The sequence below is a fragment of the Lissotriton vulgaris genome, unplaced genomic scaffold (genome assembly GCF_964263255.1).
Source record: "Lissotriton vulgaris unplaced genomic scaffold, aLisVul1.2 SCAFFOLD_866, whole genome shotgun sequence".
Taxonomy (NCBI): Eukaryota; Metazoa; Chordata; class Amphibia; order Caudata; family Salamandridae; genus Lissotriton; species Lissotriton vulgaris.
This window is the reverse complement of record NW_028254841.1, coordinates 294,388-320,038: the sequence shown is the minus strand read 5'-3', so window position 1 is coordinate 320,038 and position 25,651 is coordinate 294,388. Positions and strand designations below refer to the sequence as shown.

Here is a 25,651-nt window from a genome sequence, read left to right as displayed (position 1 = left end):
CATAGTCCACTGTGTTGGTTGCAGGCTTTTTGAGAGGTTTCTCCCATCCTTCCTTCACCAAACACAGGGGTCCTCTCACAGGATGCCCATACAGAAGTTCAAAGGGGCTGAAGCCAACCCCCTTCTGTGGGACCTCTCTGTAAGCAAACAAAAGGCAGGGTATCAGGACATCCCATCTACGCCTGAGCTTTTCAGGTAGTCCATGAATCATGCCTTTTAGGGTGCTGTTGAACCTTTCAACAAGCCCATTGCATTGTGGATGATAGGGTGTAGTGAACTTGTAGTTGACACCACATTCCTTCCACATAGTTAAATAGCTTGACATGAAGTTTGCACCTCTGTCAGAGACAACATCCTTAGGGAAGCCCACTCTGGAGAACATTCCAACTAGGGCTCTTGCCACAACAGGTGCTGTAGTGGTCCTAAGGGGAATAGCTTCAGGATACCTGGTGGCATGGTCCACCACCATCAGTAAACTTGTGCCCTGATGCTGTCTGGGGTTCCATTGGACCAACAATGTCAATCCCCACTCTTTTCAAAGGGCACCCCCACCACAGGCATTGGTATAAGGGGGGCCTTTGTTGTGCCACCTGACTTACCACTGGCTTGGCAAGTGACACAGGAGCGACAAAACTCCCTGGTATCTCCATTCATGTGAGGCCAGTGAAAGTGTGAGACAAGCCTGTCCCAAGTCTTTGTCTGGCCTAAGTGTCCTGCTAAGGGAATCTCATGGGCCAAGGTAAGAAGGAAACCTCTCTGAGACAAGGGGATAACCAGCCTCCTGGTTGAACCAGGTTTGGGGTCTCTTGCCTCAGTGTACAGGAGTCCATCATCCCAGTATACCTTGTGGGTACCTGTGGCGTTCCCTGCAGCCTCATCAGCAGCCTGCTGTCTGAGGGGTTCAAGGGAAGGGCAGTCTAATTGTTCTCTGGAGGGTCCCCCTGAGCCCAGGAATTCAACTTGATCAAGTTCAAATTCTTTAGGCTCAGTTTCCCTCAGTTCCTGTAGGTCAGCCTCCTCAGACTTGATCCTCAACCTGGTACAAGGGGGAAGGCAATGCCTTAACCCTACTGCTTTTCTTCTTGGAAGGTGTCTGGTCCATTGTTCCATTGTTCCAGGATCCAGCACCTGTTCAGTGGGGCATCTTCTGGCCTGTGACCTAGTCACAGCAAGCACATGTGCTGGCAAGCCTAACATTTCCATGTGAGTCCTCTGCTCCACTTCTGACCATTGTGATGACTCCAAATCATTGCCCAACAAACAATCCACTGGGAGGTCTGAACTAACTACAACCTTCTTTTGGCCATTTACCCCTCCCCAGGAGAAAGCAACAATCGCCATACTATGACTGGTAGTGACGTTGCTGGCATTGGTCACCAGGAAATCTGTACCTGGCCTGAGTGAGTGTGCCAACTAAGTTGTCATACCCCTCAGAACCCAAGGTTAACCCAACTAATCCCTTGGGAGGTGCACTACCACTGCTGACTGTACTAGGGGGTGCAGTTGCCTTAGGGGCTGCAGTGGCAGGAGTTTGCCCTCCTTTCTTGGTGCACTCACTAAACCAGTGAGTTTTACTGTTACAGTACTGGCACCACCTTTTAGACTGGCCTTCTTGATTATTCTTCTTCTGGGAAGCCTGACCGCCACCCTCTTTGGGTTGTTGGGGACCTGTTGAAGACTTCTGGTCATTTTGTTCACCTTTAGAATCTTTACCCTTCTGGTCTGCTTTCTTCTGACCACCCTGGTTCTGGCCCTGGTTTTGCTTAACTCTTGTTCCGACCCATCTGTCTGCCTTATTTCCCAATTCTTGGGGAGAGGTCAGATCTGAGTCAACAAGATGCTGATGCAACAACTGGTTCTGACAATTGTTTAACATTTGTTCTCTCATGATCAAATTATACAATCCTGTGTAATCAGTAACCTTACTGCCCAGCAACCAGCCCTCCAAAGCCTTAGTGGCACAATCTACAAAATCAGACCAATCCTGAGACTGAGTTTTCTGGGTATCCCTGAACAGCAACCTGTACTGCTCAGTGGTTAGGCCAAACCCATCAATCAGTGTATTCTTCAGGACTTGGTAATTGTTAGCATCCTCAGCTCTAGTAGTGAGGAGCTTATCTCTACCTTTACCTTCAAAGGAGAGCCACAAGATAGCTGCCCACTGACTCTGGGGGACACACTGTACAGTGCAAGCCCTCTCCAAAGCAGTAATCCATTTGTGGATATCATCCCCTTGTTTAAAGGGGGGCACTATCTTACTCAGGTGCCTAGTGTCTAAACTCCTGTTTTCCCTTGGGGGAATGCTGCCACCAGTGGGATTTGTCCCACTCAATTCTTGCTCTCTAGCAAAGGCAAGTCTCTCTTTGGCCAGGGCAAGTTCTTCCCTTTCAATCCTCAGATTGACTTCCCTTTCTTTGGCTTCATATACTCTCCTCTGAGGGGATGTCATCCTCCTCTGAGCAGAGGCCTGAGAGCCATTGGTTCGAATGGATCTGTTAGAGCCTCTTGATAGAGACCTAACTCGTCCATTCCCAATGTTAAGCTGGCCTGAGAGGGGTCCCAGGGGTCTCCTAGTACAATTCTCATGCCTGCTTAAGTTGTCCCTAGTTAGCTGGCTAACTACTTCTGGACCTTTGTCTGCCTCATCCTCAGATGGCTCTAGATCCTCATCCTCCTCTTCACCTTCTGCAGAGAGATGGATACGGTCAGGGTCACCTGTGGTTCCCTCTAGGGGAGGCATGTTCCCATCTGGATTAGAAGGGTCTGGGTTACCAGCCCTCCTGGCATCATAAGTCTCTAAGAAACCAATCAGGAATGGGATTGTGGGGTCAGACCCCTGTTTTAGCTTCCTGGAGGTACACACTTGTCTCATCTCCTGGAAGCTAAGTGCAGCATATCTGGAAGTGACCTGTGGAAGGTCCACTGACACAAGGGGAGACTCAGAGTTTCCTCCTTTGTCTGACATGCTGATTCTAGTGTGGTGTAAGTGATGCACCTACCTACACTATATGTTTGCCTACTGATCCCTTGCCAAGAGTTGTAACCAAGGTGTGCTAAGCCTTGAGGAGCTACAACAGCTGGTTCAGTAGAACTCAGAGTATTCTAAGCTAAGTTATATGTACCTGGAGTACTTATGTGATCTTTCACAAGATATTCTTAGGATACATGTGGTAAAACAACAGCAAGCTCAAATCCCAACCGCTGCTCACCAATGTGAGAAGGTGGCCTGATATGCAGTGCTCACTATTCTAGTGAACACTATGTATCAGTCCAGCAACCCTTATTGATGATTGGTTGTAAGTCAACCTTATAGACCAGCTATCCTAGTAGCGTGGATACGAGCAGTCTTCGGGCTAAATTCTAGAGGGCGTGTTAAGCCAGCTGTTATACCATCACATATACCCCTTGAACACCAAGTGAAAAGATACCACACAAGTGTTATGAAAATAAACAGTGTATTTATTTAGATCACAACAGCCCTGTACTCTTTATGAGGACAGGGTACTAAGCACACAACAAAACTCTTACGAAAATACTTCAAGTTGCACAATTTACACAAATGCCCGAGGGGCACGAAAAACCATATACTATGAAAGTGGAATGCGAAATTACTAGCAGGTAAGTACTGTACTAATAGGCTTTGGAATCGCAAGGACTACGTTACTGAACCTTCAGATTACTAGTAGGAGGCCTAGGGGACTCGGGTGCAGAGTGGGCACTCTCACGCGGGATGAGGGACAAAGTCTATGGGAGCTAGTAAAAGCAAAGTTAGTGTTCTCGGGCGAACCCGATAAGGTAGATCGAAAACGACAGTGGATCCTGACCCTTGGATAGTGAGGCTATGCTGGGGCACCGAAATGCCGAGTTTACCTAGCCCAGGGGCTGCAGCTGCATAGGTCTCAAAAGATGTCAGGAATCCTCGTAGACGAACCAGGAGCCTGAAGAAAGAAGTTGCTGGCAGGCGACCAGTGAAGAGAGTTCGAGTGATCCAAGCCTGGATCAAAGATGGATGACACCTGAAAGCAGAGGGGACCAAGTTCGTGACTACTAGCCAGTAGTCAGGTGGCACCAGGAGGGCACCGGATGGTAGTCACGTCGACCGGTCCCCGGTAGCTTGTCTCCTTTCTGGTGAAGAATTGGCTTGGTAGTTTAGTCTGCCCTGTTCCCATGATTAACTGGGCCAGGGACAGACTGATTTGCATATAGCCAGTTTCTGAGCTGGGATGGTACAGTGAGATAAATAACAGTGATGGATCACGCCCTGATCTTTGGACTGGGTAAGAGTGGTCTGCTTAATTTAGACACTCTGTTCATCACCACCCCCTTTTCTGATTCGCATGAGTTGAGCTAGCACCACGTTCAAATTCCAAGATGGAGGTGGTCATCTAATTGGAGGATACAGCCGAAATAATCCTTTAAAAAAATGCTAGATTATTCTTTAAGAAAACAGTTTGTTCAGTCCTGACGGAATCTGGAAATGGCTGCCAGGAATACCTTTAGGGTCGAATGTGCCAAACCCGATCTAGCCAAATGCAGGAAGAATGGCAAAATGTGTTCTGGTCTAGCATGAATGGGATGCAGATCGGCAGCTTGACACCAGGCACAAAAACACTTCCGCTTGAGCTTGTAAGTCTTAATCGTTGACAGTGCTCTGGCATTAGCGAGCACTTCTTGACAATCTTGAGGGATGTCTAAATTGGCAAACTTATTGTGCTGATGAGCCAGGCTGATAATTTCAACGAAACTGGGTCCGGATGGTACACTTGGCCTTAGTGGATTGTCAGGAGATTCGGTATTCGAGGCAGCTGTATCGGTCTGCACTCTGAGAGGAGGAGCAGCTCGGTGAACCAATATTGTCAGGGCCACCTTGGAGCAATCCGGATTAGACAACATGGCTGTCTCCTCATCTTCCTGATGACCTTGGGAATTAGAGGAATCGGCGGAAAAGCGTGCGCAAATATCAGACACCAGTTCATCGAAAGGGCATCCCCGCATGAGTTCTTGTGGGGAATCCAGCTTGCAAAGCATGGGCATTTCCGGGTTCTGATTCGTCGCAAACAAATCCAGGTCGGAATGACCCCACTCTTGGAATATGTGATCCAGGGTTGGTTGATGTAGCTCCCATTAGTGATTGCCGGCAGCAGACCTGCTGAGGGAATCCGCCAGTACATTGGCAACCCCTGGGACATGGACCGCCGACAGATTGATGTTGTGATCCAGGGCCCAATTCCAAATCTCCTGTGCCTGATGGGATAATCGGGCAGACCTTGTGCCTCACTGTTTCTTCAGGTAGTGCATGCTGGTTGTGTTGTCCGTTCGAATAAGAACTGTAGAGTCCTCATATATTGCCTGAAATTGATTTCAGGGCGAGAAAAATGGCTCGCAACTCTAGGAGGTTTATGTGCCATTTTCTTTGCTGTATGTCCCATTTGCCACTGATTGTCATTCCTTGAAGGTGGGCGCCCCAGCCTTCCAGAGAAGCATCTGTGGTCACGATGAATCTGGGTACTTCTGTTAGGAATGCACATCCCGTCTGCAGGTTGCACTTCTGCATCCACCATTGAAAGGAGTTCCTCATTCGAGGAGTTTTGTTGATCACGTCCTCTAATGATCCTGTTTCCTGTATCCACTGAAGACTGAGTTCCTCTTGTAAGGGCCTCGTTCTTAGGCGGCAGTGGGGGGGTGAGAGGAATACAGTACGAGATCATCCCCAGGAAAGACTTGAATTTGCGAACAGAAGCTTACTTTCTAGTTAGCAATGCAGATGCCATCTTGTGAATCTTCAACTGCCTTTCTTTTGATATGAAGACCTGGGTGACCTTTGTGTCCAGCGTCGCTCCCAAGAAAGATTCTCTGTGATGGAATTAGATGAGACTTTTCGAAATTTACTGAGAAACCTAGATTCTGAAGTAGCGACAGACATCTCTGAACGTGAGTTTTTGCTGTGAGGAAAGAACTGGCCTTGATAAGGCAGTCGTCCAAATATGGATAAATCTGAATTCCTTTTAATCGCAAGTGAGCTGCCACCGGAGCTAGCATCTTTGTAAAGACTCTGGGGGCTGATCGTAGTCCAAAGGGGAGGACTTTGAACTGAAAGTCCCTGACAGCCACTCTGAACCGCAAGAACTTCCGGTGTCTGGGAAAAATGGGGACATGGAAGTATGCGTCCTGAAGGTCGAGTGTTGCCATGTGAGCTCCTTCTGAAATAAACTGGAGGATTTCTTGAAGCGTCAACATTCTGAAGGACAAATTTTTGAGGTATTTGTTGAGGGCACGCAGGTCGAGGATGGGACGCCATTCCCCCGACTTCTTGCGAATTAGGAAAAATCTTGAATAAAATCCTTTTCCTCTCGATGTTTAGGTACCCTCTTGATTGCTCCTTTTCGAATCATAGAATATATTTGGGAAAATAGCTCCTTGAGATGAGCTGGTGGTGGTCCCCTTGGGGGGGAATTTGGAGGGGTTTTGACGAATTCCAGAATGTGACCTCTGGATACTACATCCAGGACCCATCTGTCCGTGGTAATCTTGGACCGAATTTGAGTAATGTAGGGATATTCTTCCTCCAATTTGCTTTCGGTTGGGTGAAAGTGGTGGCAGGATGTTTGTCTCACTTGCTTTTGTTGTTGTTGTCTCTTCCTCGATAAGATGTTTTTCCTCTTGATTGAGAGTAGTTCCTCTGACCATACGTTTGTTGTCGGTATGGTTGGTATCTTTGGTTACTCTGAGTTGTTATAGGAACGCTGCTGTGAGTAACCTCTGCTAGAGAAATTGCCTCTTCCTCTTGCTCCACGAAAGGAAGATTTACGAAACTGGAGAGACCCCAGGGACCGTGCGGTCTCGGTATCCTTTATGGCTTATAAAGCCTTATCCACATGTTGTCCAAAAAGGAATTCCCCATCATAAGCCATGTCCATTATCTTAGACTGGACTTCCAAGCGAAAATATGTAGATTCCAACCATCTGTCTTCTCAAAACAGCTGCACCTGCTAGCTGTCTGAATCCTGTGGCAGCTACGTCCACTGCAGCATCAATAATTTCTGATGACACACATTCTCCCTCTTGCAAAATCTTCTTGGCTTCAGACCTATCCGTCTCTGCAAGCTTTTCAATGTACTGTGATATGTCCAACCACATTTGTCTGTCATACCTCCCAAGTATTGCAAGGGAGTTCGCGACACGGACACTAGTTGCCGCAATAGTGGAGACCTTTTTTCCTATTATGTCGAGACGCCTTCCTTCCCTATCCGGGAGAGCAGGGGCTGGTGTAGACGGATTTTTGGCTCTCCTCTGACCTGCCTGGGCGACCACAGAATCCGTTTTTGCTTGCCCAATAAGGCATGACGGTGAACTGTTAGGCGCCCTATACTTTTTATCTACCCGAGGTAGAACTGCAGGTAGAGAATTTGGCTTAGCCATTACCTTAAGGCCTTCCTTCCAGATAAAATCAATTATAGGAATGGACCAACTTTGTTTTTGCGATAAGTCCTTAAAATCATACAAAAAACACTCATCCTGTTTAGCTTCCATAGTGTTGAGGAACCTCTTTGTTGCCCTTCCCATGATTTGATGGAAGGTTGCGATGTCCTCCGGCGCAGATTCCGCCGTAGGTTGGCTAACTGGAGATGGAGTTTGTGCCTGATACTCATCCCACTCAGACGATACCGACTTGTCGTCTACCTCGCCTTCTTCTCGTTCCTCTTCTTCCGAAGAGTAATCATCCTGCACCGGATGAGATGGCCCTGGTGAAGCGGCTACTGCAGGCCGTATCTCCATAGTTTGTTGCGGAGAAGCTGGTCTTTGAGACCCTAGCGTTGCCGTAGATGTTCTTGGTACCGGCGTAGAGGCGAGAATCACCTGATTCTGATGGTGAAAATCGACGATAATAATCGCTTAGCATATATTGAAGATTATACAACAGGTCTAAGGGCATTTGCGCGGTAGGCGCAGACACAGGAGCCCGACCAGAGGGCTCAAGGAATTTTTCAATTCAATTCAATATATTTATATAGCGCGCTACATACCCAGAGGGTCTCAAGGCGCTTGAGGGGAGGTGGGGAATTACTTCTCGAATATCCAAGTTTTAAGTTGTTTTCTGAATGCTAGGTGGTTTTGAGTGAGGCGAAGGTGCATGGGAAGTGAGTTCCAGGTTTTGGCCGCTAGGTAGGAGAATGATCTTCCTCCCATTGTGGTTTTGTTGACGCGGGGAACAGCAGCGAGGGCTTGGTTGGAAGAGCGCAGTTGGCGGGAGGGGGTGTAGAAGGAGAGACGTGTATTGAGGCATTCGGGTCCAAGTTCATAAAGAGCTTTGTGTGCGTGGGTGAGGAGGCGGAAAGTAATCCTCTTATTGACGGGAAGCCAGTGGAGGTTTTTCAAGTGACCAGAAATGTGTTCTTTACGCGGGATGTCTAATATGAGTCTGGCTGATGCGTTCTGGATGCGTTTTTTCTGAAGTTTTGCGGTGGTACCGGCGTAAAGGGTGTTTCCGTAGTCCAGGCGGCTTGTAACCAATGCGTGGGTGACCGTTTTTCTAGTTTCGGTGGGGATCCAGCGAAATGTTTTTTTGAGCATGCGAAGAATGTTGAAGCAAGATGAAGAGACGGCGTTGACTGGTCTGGTCATCGAGAGTGAGGAGTCCAGGATGATGCCCAGGTTCCGTGCGTGATCCGTCGGGATGGGTGCTTTTCCGAGGGCTTCTGGCCACCAAGAGTCGTCCCAGGCGGAGGGGGAGGTACCTAAGATAAGGACTTCTGTTTTGTCTGAATTCAGTTTCAGACGGCTATGCTTCATCCATTCGGCTACCTCTTTCATTCCTTCATGTAGGTTGGTTTTGGCGATGTTAGGGTCTTTGGTGAGTGAGAGGATCAGTTGGGTGTCGTCAGCGTAGGAGATGATGTTGAGGTTGTGTTGGCGTGCGATGGTCGCGAGGGGGCTCATGTATACGTTGAAGAGGGTGGGGCTGAGTGAAGATCCTTGTGGCACGCCGCAGATGACTTCAGTGGCCTCTGACTTGAATGGTGGGAGGCGTACTCTTTGAGTTCTTCTGGCAAGGAATGAGGTGATCCATTCCAGAGCTTTTCCTTGGATTCCGATGTTTGAGTTGTTGTAGCAGGGTGTCATGACAGACTGTGTTGAAGGCTGCGGAGAGGTCGAGGAGGATAAGGGCGACTGTCTCCATTGTCCAGTAGAGTTCGGATGTCGTCTGTTGCTGCGATGAGTGCGGTCTCTGTACTGTGTTTGGCTCGGAAGCCGGACTGTGAGGAGTCGAGGAATTTGTTGGCTTCAAGGAAGGCGGCGAGTTGGTTGTTGACAGCTTTCTCGATGACTTTGGCCGGGAATGGAAGGAGCGAGATGGGACGGTAGTTTTTGAGTTCGGTGGGGTCAGCTGTGGGTTTTTTCAGAAGGGCGCTGAGTTCGGCGTGTTTCCAGCTTTCTGGAAAGGTGCCGGAGTTGAGGGAGCAGTTGATGACGTCTCGGAGGTGTGGTGCTATGATTGAGTCTGCTTTGTTGAAGATGTGGTGAGGGCAAGGGTCTGTGGGGGATCCTAAGTGGATGGAGTTCATCAGGCGGATGGTGTCATCAGTGGAGATTGGGTTCCAGTTATTTAGGGTGTTCAGGGGTGGTGAGGGACCAGTAGAACGTTGAGTGGGTTGGCTTCCGGGTTGGTAGTCGAAGCTGTTGTGGATGTCTGAGATTTTGTCGTGGAAAAATGAAGCTAAGGAGTCGCAGAGGGTTTGAGATGGAGTGATGTCGTTGGAGTTGGCAGTGGGGTTGGTAAACTCTGACGATGTTGAATAATTCCTTGCTGTTATGGGCGTTTTTGTCGAGTCGGTCTTTGAATGCGGTTTTCTTGGCAGTCCGGATCAATTGGTGGTGTATGCGGGTGGCGTTTTTGAAGGCGTCTCTGGTGTTGGTGTTTGGGTCTTTTTTCCAGGCCTTCTCAAGGGAGCGACAGAGTTTCTTGGATTTCTTAAGATCATCGTTGAACCAGGGTGCGATTTTGTTGCCTAGTTTGATTTGACGTTTTTTCAAAGGTGCTAGGTTGTCGGCGGTGTTGGTTAGCCATTGAGTGAGGTTAATGGCTGCTTGATCAGTGTTCGATGAGTAGGCAGGGGGGTTCTGAAGAAGCGATGTGGAGATCTGGTTGATGTTGATTTTGTTCCAGTTTCTTCGCAGGGTAGGTTGAGGATGGTTGTGGGTTGTGGCCTTATTGTAAACAAAGTGAACGCAGCTGTGGTCCGTCCATTGGAGAACTGTGGTGTGACTGAGGAAATATGTTTGCTGGAGGTGAAGATAGGGTCGAGAGTGTGTCCTGCGTGGTGTGTGGGGGTATTAACGAGTTGTTTGAGTCCGAGGTTGGCGAGATTGTCCATGAGGGTGGTGGTGTTGTTGTCGTTGCTCTTTTCCAGGTGAAAATTGAGGTCTCCCAATAGAATGTAGTCCTCGGAGGAGAGGGCGTGTTGGGTGATAAAATCAGTGAAGTCTTCAGTGAATTGTGCACGGGGTCCTGGTGGCCTGTAGAGGAGGGTGCCTCTGAGTGTGGTCTTGGGGTCGGTGTGGATCTGGAAGTGAAGGTGTTCGGCACTAGTGAGGTTGTCTTCTGAGCTGGTTGAGACACGGATGGTGTTCTTGTGGACGATAGCGATGCCTCCTCCTATTTGCTTGGTGCGGTCTTTTCGGAAGATCTTGTAGCCTTCCGGGATGGCTATGGTGATGTCTGGGGCTGAAGAGACGTTCATCCAAGTTTCTGTTAGAAAGGCGACGTCTGGGGAGATGGTGTCTAGTAGATTCCAAAGGTTGATGGCGTGGCTGTGGACCGATCGGGTGTTGAGTAGGATGCATTTTAGGTGGTTGGCGTCAGATCTATGTTTGGTGTTAGAGGAAGAGGAATTGGTTTTTGTGCTGTCAAACTTGCAGGAGTTGCATGTAAAGGGTCCATGGGTGTGTCCAGGTGCGGCTTGGGCGCAGTTGGGGAGTCGGCCGGGGTTTAGCGCAAGGAGGGAGGAGGAATCATAAGTAATGCGGGTGAGATGGGAATTAAGAGAACCAGGGGGTCTGGCGCTGGGCGCGGTTTAGGCGCGGACGGGCGTAGACGGGCTTACCTTTGGCGCACCTTCGAAGCGCGTGGAAGCTGCGCGTTGGGACATCCGTCTTAAATGGATAGTGGGGGGGGGGGAGGGGGGGCGGAGCGTGGGAGGGTCAGCTGGGAGGGTAGGCGGGCCAAGGGAACACACAACAAACCAGACACCAAATGGAGAATGGAAAGTGAAAACAGAGCTCGGCTAAAACTAATTTCTATTTCCAAGTAATGTACCCAGTAAGGCAGCGTTAGAAATTCACAGAGCAGATGGCAGCAGCAGCCACAATTACGTCAACTTTCTATGTAATGCAGTCAAGCGTTACCAATGTAAGATGTTACCAGTGAAAGCAGTCGGGCGCTAGGTATGAAACTTGCTTTTGAGACACGCGCTAAACTTTTCAAGCAATGTAGTCTGGCGCCAAATAGTCACAACAAGGCAATTAAGCGCTAGGTTTCCTTGCGCTACGTGAATGAATAAAATAAATTGAAATACAATTAAGCGCACTTCAAAAAAGCTACACGCGCGCTATGCTGTGATAAAAATACGATTAGGCGCTATGTCAACAGATGAATTAACAGCGACGATTCTATGGGTAACGATACCAAGCAGTTCGGAAGACGCTTTAACAGCTGGGAAAGCGGGCTGATTTTGTGGTCAGAGAGCGTGAGGGGAGCGACCACTTAGATGGAAGTCCAGGTCCTCCTCATCTTGTTCTTCATCCTGAAACTTGATTAGCAGATCAGATGGGCTTCTGGCTGCACGGAAAGTATCATCCTCATAAGATTCCTCTTCCACGGAATCTAGCAATTTTTCTGGTAGTTTCAATGGAGACAGTTGTCAGAGATGATTCACGCTTTTCCAAGAGTGAAGCTGTGGTCGACGGTGAAGGCAGAAGTATAGGCTTGGATGACCAAACTTGCAGTTCAGTACAGGTTGACGGTGGTACAGTCGATGGTGAAAAACCTGTATCCGATTGAGAAACTAGAATCTTCGTCGACGGTATGGCCGCCGACGGTAACTTTTTCGAGACGATGACTTAGTCGACTGAGGTCTTTCTTCGACAACAAGGAAGTCGTCGACGGAGGAGTCTTCGTCGACGAGGAGGTAGTCTACGGTACCTTAGTCGAAGAGGTCGTCGGGGGCATCTTCGACGACGTCGTCGGCGGTGTCTTCGATGAGGTCGTCGGCGGTAACTTAGTCGACTGGGATGTTGACGGTAGGGCTAACTTCATCGACGCAAGATGTTAGTCGACGACGTAGCACCCGTCAACGGTACCTTCAAGATTCTCATCGAAGGTAGATGGCACTATCTTCGACGAAGAGATAGGTCGAACTTGGACGTGGACCAGCGTCGACTGTGAGGAGGCTGTAGACATCACAATCACTGGTTTTGGTGAGGACCAAGTCACCGTAGATGTTGAAAAGGTGGCCACATGAGGAGATGGCGACGGTGAATCTGTATATGACGCTGAAGTGGTCAAAGGAACAGCCTGAGGTGAAATCTTTTGAGAAGCTGTCTTGGATGTTGTTGATTTCCCAGCTTTCCTTGAGGGCGTACAAGGATCAGTTTTTACAGGTGGAGAAACCTTCTTTGAAGTGGAAGGCACACCAGAATCCTGAGAGGATTGGGCTCTCCTCAACACCTTAGCCCCAGGAGAAGCTAACTCAACCTCAGCTTTCCTCTTCCTAGAGGATACAGAAGACCCCGAGGCGATGCTCCCTACCTCAGAAACTGGGTTATCCTTGTCCTTTATCCTCTGGAGCCACAGGAGAAGACGACCCTCTCGGTCCCTGGGGGGTTTTCTGAGGAAAAGTTCTGCAGATTTTACACTCCTTTGCTCATGATCAGGATACAAACAATATATACATTTTTTGTGAGGATCCTCCTTGAACAGCCTTAGCTTTCCACAGGAATCACAAGCCCTAAAAAGGGATTTTGAAGTAGAAGGTAAAAAACCAACCAAAGTAAGAAGAAATTGAGCAGAGCTCAGGGAGACCCCTTCACACGACATGCAGTAGAAAATCTGAGAGCCTGAGCCTCTGGGGAGAACATTCTGGTGGGTGCTGTCGCTTATTGGCTGCAGTTTGGTCTATATAAAATGAATAGGATAGTCATGTGTGGGAGCTTTTGCTCCTGTAGCGGAGGGCTACCTTACTTCCTGGTTGGCTATTACCAAGGATTTTTGGTTATTACTGGTTTCACATACCGTGGGACTCCGACGACGGGGAATGATTCAGGCATGTGAATCTATGTAAGACACCCCAATACTGGAGAACCAATTTCCTTCAAGCGGTCAAGTTGTATGACAGATTAATCAGTGACAGTGGTTTGACCTCCATAAGGTTGTTGAGTATTCCTCAGGAAAAACATGCTTTTTCCACTCGAACTGTCAAATTACGTTACTTGTAATGGGATGAAAGAGAAGATTTTGCTGGGATTGTGTTGTGTTACATTGATTTGTATAGCACACTCATCACCAGAGAGGGTATCCAAGCATGTATGCAGTTTTGTGGTCCCCAAGGTGCTTGTATCCAGAGCCAGGTAGTCAGCCTCTTCCGGAATTCATTAAGTTAAATAAGAGGCTCCAATGTGTTGAGGGAGTTCGTTTCAGGACTTGGGTGCGATGTAGGAGAATGAGCAACCTCCAGTTTCAATTTTGCACATGAAGGGAATGTGCGAGTGAGGCAAAGCATAGGTGTCAGTTGAGTTGGTGACAGTGTATGCAGCTGTTTGGGTATTCTGGCCATCTGCTGTGTAAGGCTTTGTATGGATGCGCGAGTTTAAAGTTGTTGCGCTTGTGAAAGGGGAGCCAGTGAAGCTTCCTTTTGGGATGTATGATGTTGTTAGATCGTGGGAGATAGATTATGGGTTGTGCAGTGGTGTTCTGGATGGTCTGGAGTTTGTGAAGTTGTTTGGAGATTCAGGCAAAGTGTTGCTGTAATCCAGTCTGCTGGAGATGAGTGCAGCGTGAAGGTCCCTCTGGTGTTCTGAGGCAACCATTTGAAGACACATCGCAGCATACGTAGGATGTAAAAGCAGGAGGTGCACACTGCGTTGACTTGAGCCGACATGTTGAACTTGTGGTCTAGGATGGTCCCTCGATCTCTTGCATGGTGAGTTGGTCCTAGCTCTGAAAGCCATCAGGTGTAGTCCCATGGGCTGGTCTTTTTGCCAAAGACCAATACTCGCGTCTGATCTGTGTTGAGCTGCAGGTAGTTGGTTCGTATGCAGTCTGCTACCATGGTCATGCAGTTGGTGAAGTTGGTTATGGCAGTGGTTGTTTTGCCCATCAGGGAGATGAAGGGTTGGGTGTAACTAAGCTTACAAATTATTCTGTTCCAGTCTTGAAAGTTTGTGCAGAGAGTCTTACTGTTTATAATAACCAAACTGTATCCTGCCTGAACTGCAGTAACAGGGATCCGTGGTCACCACATCGTTCGGTGTATAGATTAATAAAATCCTGTTAGAGCACCATTTACTACAATGGGAAGCATATTTGCAGTCTGGATAGAGTATTTTACAAAACAGGGCTTTTCCTATATCAATGTGACTTCAAATTCAGCAGCAGTAGTTGGGTTCAGACCACAGCTTTCAAATTTTTCACCAAAACCAGAGAAATCGGGAGCAAGACAAATAGTAAAGATGCTCCAAATTGCAAAAATTCTGTGCAGCATTACTGACCTGTTTTGCACTGAAACTTTCAAATACGTAATATGGAAATAAATATTTGCAAAACCCAGGAGTTACCAGAGAGGATTAATCCAGCTCCCTCAAACTAAAGAGAATGCCAATGGTAGTGAAAACATAGCGTCTGGTGCATAAATGCAACACAACCTTAGGGGTCAAATCACCTTCCCAGAAGTGGCAAGCATCTTGATTTTCATTGTGTATTGAAATGAAATTGCATATTATGAAAACACCTAAAAGGGACCTAAACCACCTGTTGCTAAAGGACCCCAGAAAATCGTTATAAACTGCAATGATATGCTTGTGCTAGGGTTTTTATGAACTGGTCTCCTGGAACAAAAAAAAAAACTGCCCCAGATTCCAAGCCAGAATAATATTTGCAAAAACCTGCATAAATATTCCAACTAGGTATTTTGACTGCCTGTTGCATGCACACTTCATCAAGAAATGTAAAAGACAGAAATTACATACAGCGTGGGCCTCCACGGCCACGACCTCTTCCACGTCCTCTGCCACGACTCCGACCCCTGAAACTACCACGCAATGCTCCTTCACTCTTTACACTTGAGGTGTCGTCATGGTCAATCCAGTCCCGATCTTGCTTGTTGTCTGGGAACCATCCTAAAAAATAAAAAATAAACACAAGAAATATTAAGTATAGTGTGCACCTTTAACACTGATGAATGGAAAAGAACTTTCATTACTTTAGATAGCTTTTATTTCACAATTGGCGGAGACAGGTTATGAATCTTACTCAAAGTAGTACCATGGGACATTATTCCTGCAGCACATTCACTGGTATTAATGGGATATCTTTCATAAGCCAATCGCTTAACTTACGAACTCTCAGCTAGAAGCTGTACTAGGTCAACCAATTAATCTGAGATCTTATTTCGTCATTTGAGTAATGTGAAGAGAAGGGGCTGTCCGGAGGGTCATACAACTGAAGGCAGCAGACCTAACACAAAACTACTTAAAATCCTAGGTCTCCATCACAAACATTTTCATTAAATTGACATGAAGCCAACTGCCCAAGCTCAGGTTTCCTGAAACGTTTGAGAAAGCTTTACAAAACTTAACTACCTATGTAGTCAACACCATGTTTTTTAAACCTTCACTACAATGTAACTTTAAAGATACTAAATACAACAAGTAAGCAAACTTATATTAAAAAGAAAAGTTACTTTTGTAGCGTGAATCATTTCTGGATTTACATGCTGTGCATCATTTCACCATCTAATGACTGGAATTAACTGTCTTTTGTGAGTCGCAGTAGACTGCCATTTGGTAGTTTGTCCATCCCCCTGTTACATCAGACTTACACCCAAGAGGATCTTAGGCATGGCTGCTACCTTAAGATTGTTTATTCCGCCTTGGAATCTGGCGGTAGGATGGAGAAGCGCTGAAAAAAAGACCAAAACTTCACTCAGTAACACTGGAGAACTCGAAACAGCAAGAGGGCGAGGAGGTAGGTCCTGGTTTACATTGAGTGACGACTAGACCAGACCAGCATGTGCTTTGAGAATGCAAAACGGTGAAGAGAATGAGCTAGCTCAAGGATGGGAGTCTGATCCCTAAAAAGGCTTGATTGATGTACAAGACGGTTGTGAGAAAGTGGCTCTATATATACTGGACCAGAATAAGGTACAGTGTGTATAGAGTCTACAAACCCCAGAGGTATAACAGCGGTTAAAGCCAGGTGTGAACTTAATCTCCAAATTGGTAGCTTGGTCGAGCAGTAAGGCAGTACTGGAGGACAGTGTGAAGCATTTGCTGTACACACTCAGTCAGCAAAAGGTTTCACACACTCCAGAACTGAAATCTAGGCCAATTGTTTTTCTATTAAAAGATATAGTTGTTTTATTTCTAGAACCAACAGGTGTCAAAATATACTGTTCTCAGTATGAGAGGTCTCAGATCAGTACTTTGCAGAAAGGCAATTAACTTTGTAAAGACAATAGGCACAGGGGTTGCAGTAGGCAACACAATTCTACACACAATTTAGCATTGAGCTCAATGTATTTTCTGATATAAACGCAGTGGATTACTTTGTAGATTACTTTGGCAATTCCAGGACTGGCTCCTAGATTCAGTCCTGGGGTCTAAGCTGAAAAAAGTTTAGCAAAAACGTTTTAGGTATTGCAGTGATTTTTCAGGAAAAAAAACCTATTTTAAAAGTTCAGAACTTTTCAGCAGAAATCTGGCAATGTTATCCAAAGGGAGAAAATTCAGGTTGCAGGTAAAGTACAATCTCATTTCTTTTGTAATCCAGTACTGGGCTCAGCACTGGGTCTCAACTTAAAACAGGTAAGTAATTACGTTTCAGTACTTCGTATGATTTTTAAAGAATATTTCTAGTTTTTAAAAGACCGAAGAAATTTCCTTGAAAACCAAACAATGGATTCCTAAGGAGAAAATACAAGTTACTAGTAAACCCGATAGGGATTACTTTTGCGGTTCAGTACTGGGCTACAAGGTACAGTACTGGCTCCTCACCTGATCACAGGTGAGTACTTTGGAATTCGGATGATTTTATATAAATATTTTAGGTTTTCAAAAGTAAACAGAAGATTTTTCGAGTCAAATCAGTCAATGTTATCCAATGGCAGGTAAGTGAGTTACCGGTTTCCAGGTGAGTACTCGGCTGGCGAGGTTAAGGTTCTGGGCATAGACTCAGGGGTCCCCCAGGGTCAGGTACGTACAGTTGGTTCACCCTCAGCGGGGCAGGGGCAGTCCGGTGCAGAGGTAGTTAAGCCCAATGTTATCCAGTGAGGGGCAGTCGGTCTCCGGTTGCTGGTTAGCAGGCCACGCAGCTGTGGGAGCGGACCTCCTGGTCACTTGCTCAGGGCAAATGGGTAAGTAGAATAGGGTACAGGTTGCACTGCCAGGGGCACTCAGGCGGCTGGGTACAGGGTGCTTTGAGCCTTCGGGCGCTCTATGTTATTCAATGGGAAAGGTTAAAAGGGAACAACGAATGCAGACTAGGGGACGGTGATTCTTCAGGTGCGACCACCGCTTTGAGAGGTAAGTTGGGATCCTGGAGATGAGGTAGGTACCCCAAAGGAAGGCACAGGGGTTCGCAAGGCGCCAGGGTGTCTTTGGGTGTCGGGAAATCTTACCCTCGGCTGGTCGCGGTTGGAGGGGTCCCTGGTTCTGAGGCTGCAGGCGTCGTTTGGTTAGTCGAGGAGGGTCTTTGGGCACTGGACTTCGGGTCCCAGTCTCCGGAGGGACGTCATCTTGGTCTTGGATCACTCGGGCTCGGCGGGTGCAGAGTGGCCTGGTCCGGTGCTTCCTGACTGGCCTGGGTACACCCCCTACCTGCTCCTCTCCTGTGGGAGGGGGGCAGGATCCTAGCTGTGATTGGGCAGGGCTCCCCATCATCAAGATAGAAGGGAGCCAGGGGTCGTGCTTCACTGCGTCTCCCCCACCTGAGTGGGGTTGGCACAGGCTGGCACACCCCCTTCCGGACGTTATTTTTTCCCCGCCAGAGAGGGGGTCAGGACTGGTGGGGGCCAGTTGCTGTGTACAGCAAATGGTCTCACAGAGGCGCCATGCCTTTGAAGATGGGGAGGGGGCATGCCTTTGAAGCTTCCCCCTGCCCATCTGGGGGAGGAGACCTAGCACCTCGCCCAGGATGTGCATTGCTGCATGCACAGGAGAGCAGGAGGGGGCTATACACCCAGGTGTCCAGCAACATGTCTGCTGTGTGGCAGCATCTAAAGCCACTCAGCCCAGACGTGGATTGTAGGTTAGGTTTTCAGGTGGCATCTCTAAGATGCCCTCTGGTGCATTTTACATTAAATCTCACACTGGCATCAGTGCAGGTTTAATGTGCTGAGAAGTTTGGTACTAAACTGGTCAGTCTTCAGTGTAGCCATTGTGGTGCTGCGGAGTTCGTAATGACAACCTCCCAGCACCATATACTCTTAATGGCATCACTGCACATACAGTGCCCACACCTCTGGCATAGGACACCCAGCTAGAGGAGTGACTGAAGTATGCCAGGGCAGTGGGTTCTGTGGGCATGGCACACATGCCATGTTGACTGTTTAGTTCTGTACTTAAGACACTCAGCCTGCAAAGGCAGTTTGTGGGTGTCAGGGTACAGGGCCCATGAGGGTGGCACAATAAGTGCTGCAGTCCTCAGGGGTCTTCTCTGGTCACCATGCCCTGGGTACCTAGGGTACCATTTAGCAGGGGCTGACAGGTGGCCAGAGATGCCAATTGGGTTTTAGTTTCAACACAGCTTTTAGGGAAAGAACACAGTACCTGGTTGGCAGGAACCCAGGGCACACTCAGTCAAAGCAGATCAGCAGTTCAGAAAAAAGTGGGGGCATACCAGTGCAAGAAAGATGGCACTTTCTCATAAGGGAATAGAAAGAAGCCCACCAGAAGCAGGAACCTTACCGCACAGCTGAAAGCCCAGGGAAAAACGCCTCTATGTCAAAAGACTAGACAGTCAAAGGACGGCAAAAACAAAGGATTTAAGCACAAGGACACGGATGGGGTCAGGGCCTTCAAGACATCCTTCGACACAGGGAGCTGATCAAAATAAGGCTAAGGAGAATGAGCCGAAAGCAAAGGAGCTACCAACTGATCCTGTTATTTTTAAAGTTTTGTTCATTTTTAATCCCTTTCCTCCGGTCTCATCTTTGTCAGAGGAGGGTGGGGTCGATAGTGAATCCAGAAAGTCTTCAAGCTGCAAAACTACATTAGGTAAGAAACTATACGTTTTGCAGTGTGAATCTTTCTAGATTGGTGGAAGATTAGCACGGGTTACTGAATATGTGCTGTAAGACCTTTATCCCATGTGCGCTTTTTTGTTCATTTGGATATCCAAGCAGTAGTGTTTAGTGAACGTGTGCACTGAAGATCATGTTCCAACTTGGCAAATGTCTTGAATCGGTGTGTTGGCCAGAAACGCAATTGTTGCTCCTTTCTTCCTTGTTGAGTAAGCATGAGCTGCTCCTTGTAACATTTGCACAGCTTGTTTGTGGCATAGTTGTATGGTTTGTGCAATCCATAGTGCAATGATATTTTTGGTAACTGGTCGTCCCAAAATACTGCTTGCGAAAGAAACAAAGTTGCTTTGTTTTTCTGCACTTCTTTGGCCTTTCTATATAGTGCATCACCCCCCTCCTCACGTCTCATGTGTGCAGCACTCTCTGCGTTTGTAGTTTGTTTTTGGATCGTTTGGTTGATGTGGAACCGAGACACAACCTTTGGCATGAAGTGTGGCTCTGAATGTGCCATGCACCAGTGCATTGCGGCATTCCGTTCAATTTTCCTCCCAACCAGGTCCATCCTTCTGCTTTCTTTGTCTGGGGGTGGCCCAGAAGTAGTTGGCACATTGGCCCTCTTCCTTGCCGTGGCTGCGATGGAGTCTGCTGAGACCGAGCCCTGAATGTAGGGTGGGTCCTTGGAGGAGTGATTATACTTTTTCTCCGTCCTGCAGGTTGCAGACTCCTTGAAAGCCTCTCTCTCCTCTGCCATGATGCTTTCTAGCATGGGCAGGTACTGGCTCCTGGTTTGTGTGGGGAGCAGTGTCTCTAGAAGGAAATCTGCCTTCTGCTTCTCTTCGTCGAGTTTTACTTTGAAAAGTGAAGCTGCATTCCTAATGACTGTTGTAAACCCCAATGTCATCAGGCGGCGAAGGCCTCGAAGAAAATGTGTCTCCGCGCTCTATTCCGTGCCCTCTGTGTCGACGTCTTGCCATTCTCTTTGAATCTCCGAGGATGCAGACCAGAGGAGCGTCCTGCGGTCGTCGTCCCCTTCGGATTCGTAGTAGGAGGCCCCTTCTTCTGGTTCGTAGAACCCCTCGGCGTTCCCAGGCTGTCCTTTGACGTCTTAGTCCTCCTCCTCCGTTATCTCGACAACCTATGGCTTGGGTTTCGTCGGGATCATGAAGTCTTTCATCCTGGCTTCAAATTCTTTCTTCCCCTGCAGGATGTTCTCCATCTCGGCCTCGAGCCGTCTCTTCTTTGTTTTCTATTTCGGCAGTGTGGTCTGTGTCGAATTGTTCGGCCGTTCTTTTCGGCGGATAGGTCGGCGCCGAGCCGACCTTAGGCATCTGAAGGTTTCGGTGCCGAGCTGGTTTTCGGGTCCTTTGTCGCTGCCGAAGTGCTCTTTGGGTCTGTATCCTTCGGCGTCGAACATTCCTTTTCGGGGACTTTTTTCGACGTTTTTTGCGGTTCTCCAGCTGTCGGCGCCAGGGAGTCCTTCTCAGAGGATCCGCTGTGCCTGGGTGTAGCTGCGAACGCCGAAGCTTTTGGCATTTGAGGATTCTCCCTTTTTTCGAGAGTCAGGGTCTCTCGGGGTTTTAGGGGCTGTAGAGTCTCTTACCTTTTTAAAGAGTTTTCGTGTTATCGGTCTCTACGACCGTGTAGCCGTCGTCTTCGCCGGCGGCGTCCTCTTCGTCTGATGAGCCCCAGGTCTCGAAGGGACGGTGGCTAGCCGTTGCCCTGCATGCTGGTGTTGGCTATCCTCTGCTTAGCTCGAACTCGAAGAGTCTTCGGCTTGAAGGCGGAGCAGGCGATGCAGTACTTGCTCTCGTGGTCGACCGATAGGCAAAGGTTGCAAACCGGGTGCTGGTCCTTCTGCGCATACTTGTGGTGGCAGTTACAGCAGAATTTGAAAGGAGTGTTGTCCATCTCTAGCGTTCAGGGGGCCCCCTGAGGGTGCATTCTCTGATGGACGTCGAAGTGCTTGAAGTTCTTCTTCTCCTTCGTCGTCCTCTTCGATGATGTAGTCTCCTGTAGCCTTTCCAATATCTTTTCGTCCAAAATGGGTATTTTTCTTCTTTCTCCAAAAATGTCTGGAGCCCTTTCGGGAACGATCCAGACCCAACTGCGGAAAAAAGAATCTGAAGATTGCGCCCAAGAGTGGGAAGCGTGCCGACGTCACCGGAAATACACCAAGAGGTGGGACGTAGATTCCCACCTGGGCTACGAAAAAACAAAAACAAAGAAAAGACTAAGATTCCGGACCCAACCACCAGACCGCGGAATAATGCACACCATAGTGAATCCAGAAAGATTCACGTTGCAAAACGCAATTGTTGCTCCTTTCTTCCTTGAGTGAGCATGAGCTGCTCCTTGTAACATTTGCACAGCTTGTTTGTGGCATAGTTGTATGGTTTGTGCAATCCATAGTGCAATGGTATTTTTGGTAACTGGTCGTCCCAAAAAACTGCTTGCGAAAGAAGGAAAATGCTACTTACCAGTATGCATCTATTCTTGCCATGTAGAGCTGCAGATTCGTACACTTTTGCAAGAGATTGCCACCTGGTGTTGGGCTCTGATGATTGCAGGTTGTCGTCTTCTTGGAAGAAGTCTTTGTAGTCACAAGATAGGAGACTCCTCCCTTGGACAATACTGCGCATGGTCGACTCCATCCTCAGATTGTTTTTCGCCTTGATGGGAAATGGAGTTTTTAGAAGTAGAGAAAGGATGTCCATGCGTGTGCATCCAAGTAAGATGAGTACTGGAACGGATACAAGTCTCAGGGAGGCGGGAGGGCGTGTACGAATCTGCAGCTCTACATGCCAAGAACAGATGCATACTTGTAAGTAGCATTTTCCGTTCGAGGCATATGAGCTGCAGATCGTACACTTTTGCAACTATTGTGCAGCAGTGTCTCCCCTAGCCGTGGTCGCTTTTATCGGTTGCAGCATAGTGAAATAGTGTTTCAAGGACAGCTTGGCCTACTGCAGCTTGCTGCTTGGCTTGCACATCAACACAATAGTGAAGGTGTGTATTGTAGACCATGTTGCTGCCTTGCATATGTCCTCTAATGGTATATTTCCAAAGAAAGCCATAGAGGCTCATAGTTTGCGAGTAGAGTGCGCTCTAGGAGGAACCGTTAGTGTGCGTTTAGCTTTTGATAGCATATTTGTATACACTTTACAATCCATCTGGCAATTCCTCCTTTAGAGATGGGATTGCCCTTGTGTGGGGGAGAGAAAGATACAAATAGTTGTTTTGTCTTTCCAAAGGATTTAGTCCTGTCTGTGTAGTATAACAGAGCTCTTCTAACTTGTGTGTAAGGCCCTTTCTGCAACAGAGTCCGGTTTTTGGAAAACACTGGTAGCTCTGATTGGTTAAGGTGAAAAGGAGTAATAACTTTTGGCAGGAATTTAGGATTGGGCCTAAGAACCACTTTGTTAGGATGTATCTGGAAAAATAGTTCTTGTATTGTGAATGCTTGTATTTCACTAACTCTTCTGAGAGGGGTGAGGGCAACAAGGAAAGCAGTTTTCCATGTTAGAAATTGCAATTCACACTTGTGTAAAGGCTCGAAAGGGGGTCCCATAAGTCTTGTAAGGACCACGTTTAGGTTCCATACTGGAGCAGGTGGTAACCTAGGTGGGATTATTCGTTTTAATCCTTCCATAAATGCTTTAATTGCAGGTACTCTAAAGAGGGATAGATGTTGCCTATTCTGTAAATAGGCTGCAATTGCTGCCAGATGCAGGCGTATGGATGAATAAGCCAAATTGGACCTGTAGGTGTAGAAGGTAGCAAATAAGATTTTGGATGGAAACATTGAGGATCGATGTGATTATTGTTACATTATATTGCAAATCTTTTCCACTTAGCAGCATAACATGCTCTGGTAGTGGGTCTTCTAGCTTCTTTAATTATGTTCATACAGTCTGGTGGTAGGTTTAAGTAACCAAACTAAGACTTCAGGAGCCAAATTGCCAAATTCAGTTGGCTTGGTTCTCAGTGTCTTATTTCTCCATGGTTCTGTGTTAAGAGGGATGGCGTGAGCCGTAATTTTTGAAGTGGAACCTAGTAATGTGGTGAACCACGGCTGACGTGCCCATGTGGGAGCCACTAGTATTAGTTTGAGAGACTGTTGTCAGAGCTTGCGTACTACTAGTGGAATGAGTGGGAGAGGCGGAAAAGCGTACCAGTTCATCCATATCGCATTCCCCTCCGACCGTGGGTGTGGAAACCTGGCGGCGAAAGGTGGGCATTTTACATTTTCGTGGGTGGCAAACATATCTATCTGTGGATGCCCCCACATTTGGAAGAATGGTTGAAGAGCTTGTGTGTGTATATCTCCCATTCGTGAATCTGTTGTGACTGAAGACTCAACAGATCTGCTATCTGATTGTGAATTCCTGGAAGGTGTTCTAGTGTCAGGTGTATGTTTTGAGGAATGGCCCATCTCCAAATGTTCTGTGCAAGGTGGGATATTTGCAGAGTGTGTCCCCCCCTGTTTTTGTATATAATACATGGCTGTCATATTGTCCGTCCGGATTAGGATAGCTTTGTTTCGTACCTATAACTGAAACGTTTCGAGTGCTAGGAAAATTACTAGCAGCTCTAGATGGTTGAAATGGAACGGTTTTTGTTGGCTGTTCCATTGGCCTTGTGTAGTATAATGCAAGGGATGGGCTCCCCATCCTGTGTGTTCTCCACTTCAGGCCTGAACAACTGGATCTGATTGAAGGGCTGGTTCAAGATGGTAGTCTGTACCTCTGGTTTAAAACCTGAAATGCGTAACCACGCATGACGTCTGAGTATAACACTAGTATTGACTGCTCTGGATGCTGTGTCAGCTACATCTAGTGCACATTTAATTGAGGCATTGGATATTAATTTGCCTTCCTGTAAGAGCTCTGCTGCTTGATCCTTGTATTGATCTGGGAGGTGTTCCATTAGTTTTTCTAACTGGTCGTAGTGAGCCATGTCATAGCGTGAGAGTAAGGCTTGTGTGTTTGCTATGCGCCATATGTTTGTTGCCTGCGCAGCAATCAGTTTCCCTGACGCATCAATAACTTTAGATTCTTTGTCAGGCGGGGGCGTGTCACCAGAAGTCTGGGAATTGGCTCTTTTAGACCCTACCAAAGAATCTAGTGGCAGATGTCCCTTAATATAGACTAGATCAGATGGTGCTGGTCTATACTTTTCTATTTTTGGATTTAACACCCTACATCGTACCGGGTCTTTAAAAATGTCTGGAGCATGTTTAATGACTCCTTTGATCATGGGTAGTATTTGCGTAGACCTTTGTAACTGCTCAAATGTATCCAGTAAAAAATCCTCATCAATGGCATCAGAGTGCATTGGAACCCCATGGTAAAGGGCAGCTCTATTTAATAGAAGATTAAATCCAATACTATCTTCTGGAGGGGAAGGTTTTGTTGGGTAGTACTGAGGACCAGGAATGTCTGGCACATTGTGTGGTGGAAAACCATATATGTAGTCATCCTTAGGATATTCTGGAGGGACATCCTCATCTAAAGGGTATGCATGTGGCTCTGGTACGTCATTCCCCCCACCTAAATCATACTCCTCGTCAGTGTGGTGTGATGATGCAGGAGATTGAACAGGAGAAGCTATAGGTTCAAAATAAGGAGAGAGAGGAAGAAGGTGAAGGAGAGGAAGGGTGCATTGGAGAAGTTGCACAATCCTTCTTGGCAGGAACCACAGGTAGAAGTGGTGTCTCTGCTGGTCTCTTCTTGTAAGGAATGGCTTCCACATGTTCAATTTTTGGATTGATATGGACCTTTCTTTGTTTAGGATCTGGTCTAAACAGTTCTTCCTCCTCTACAATCTTATTCGGCGTCGATTTTTTTCGGTGCAGATAGGGGTTGTTTTGTGTTTTTTGCTTTAGGAGGAGTTATCAAGTCATGTGGCAAATTTTTCAGTGCCAAAGGTGGTTTCGGCTTGGTAGGCTTGTCAGATGGTTTAGGTGTCTCTGTATCAGGCCTTGGAGTCTTTGGTACCGATGTAGGAGATTTCGGCGTGGAAAAAGGTCTTGTTGGCCCTGCGGCGCCGGACTCTGGCTTTCCATCTTTATTTTTGGAACCGGAAGGTTTCGGTGTCGAAGCTTTCGGGTCCGGTACAGTTTTTGGCTTCGGCACCGATGT

General features: G+C 47.4%; 1 protein-coding gene across 2 annotated transcripts in view; it reads right to left on the bottom strand.

Moving 5' to 3' along the window:
• LOC147659395 (la-related protein 1-like) overlaps nt 1-25,651 on the bottom strand; it is a 784,977-nt gene that overhangs the window by 511,304 nt on the left and 248,022 nt on the right. For both annotated transcript variants that reach the window (XM_086951772.1, XM_086951771.1), the window contains exon 6: nt 15,241-15,390. In XM_086951772.1, coding sequence (XP_086807898.1) covers nt 15,241-15,390 — 150 coding nt within the window. The remainder of the gene's footprint in view (nt 1-15,240; nt 15,391-25,651) is intronic.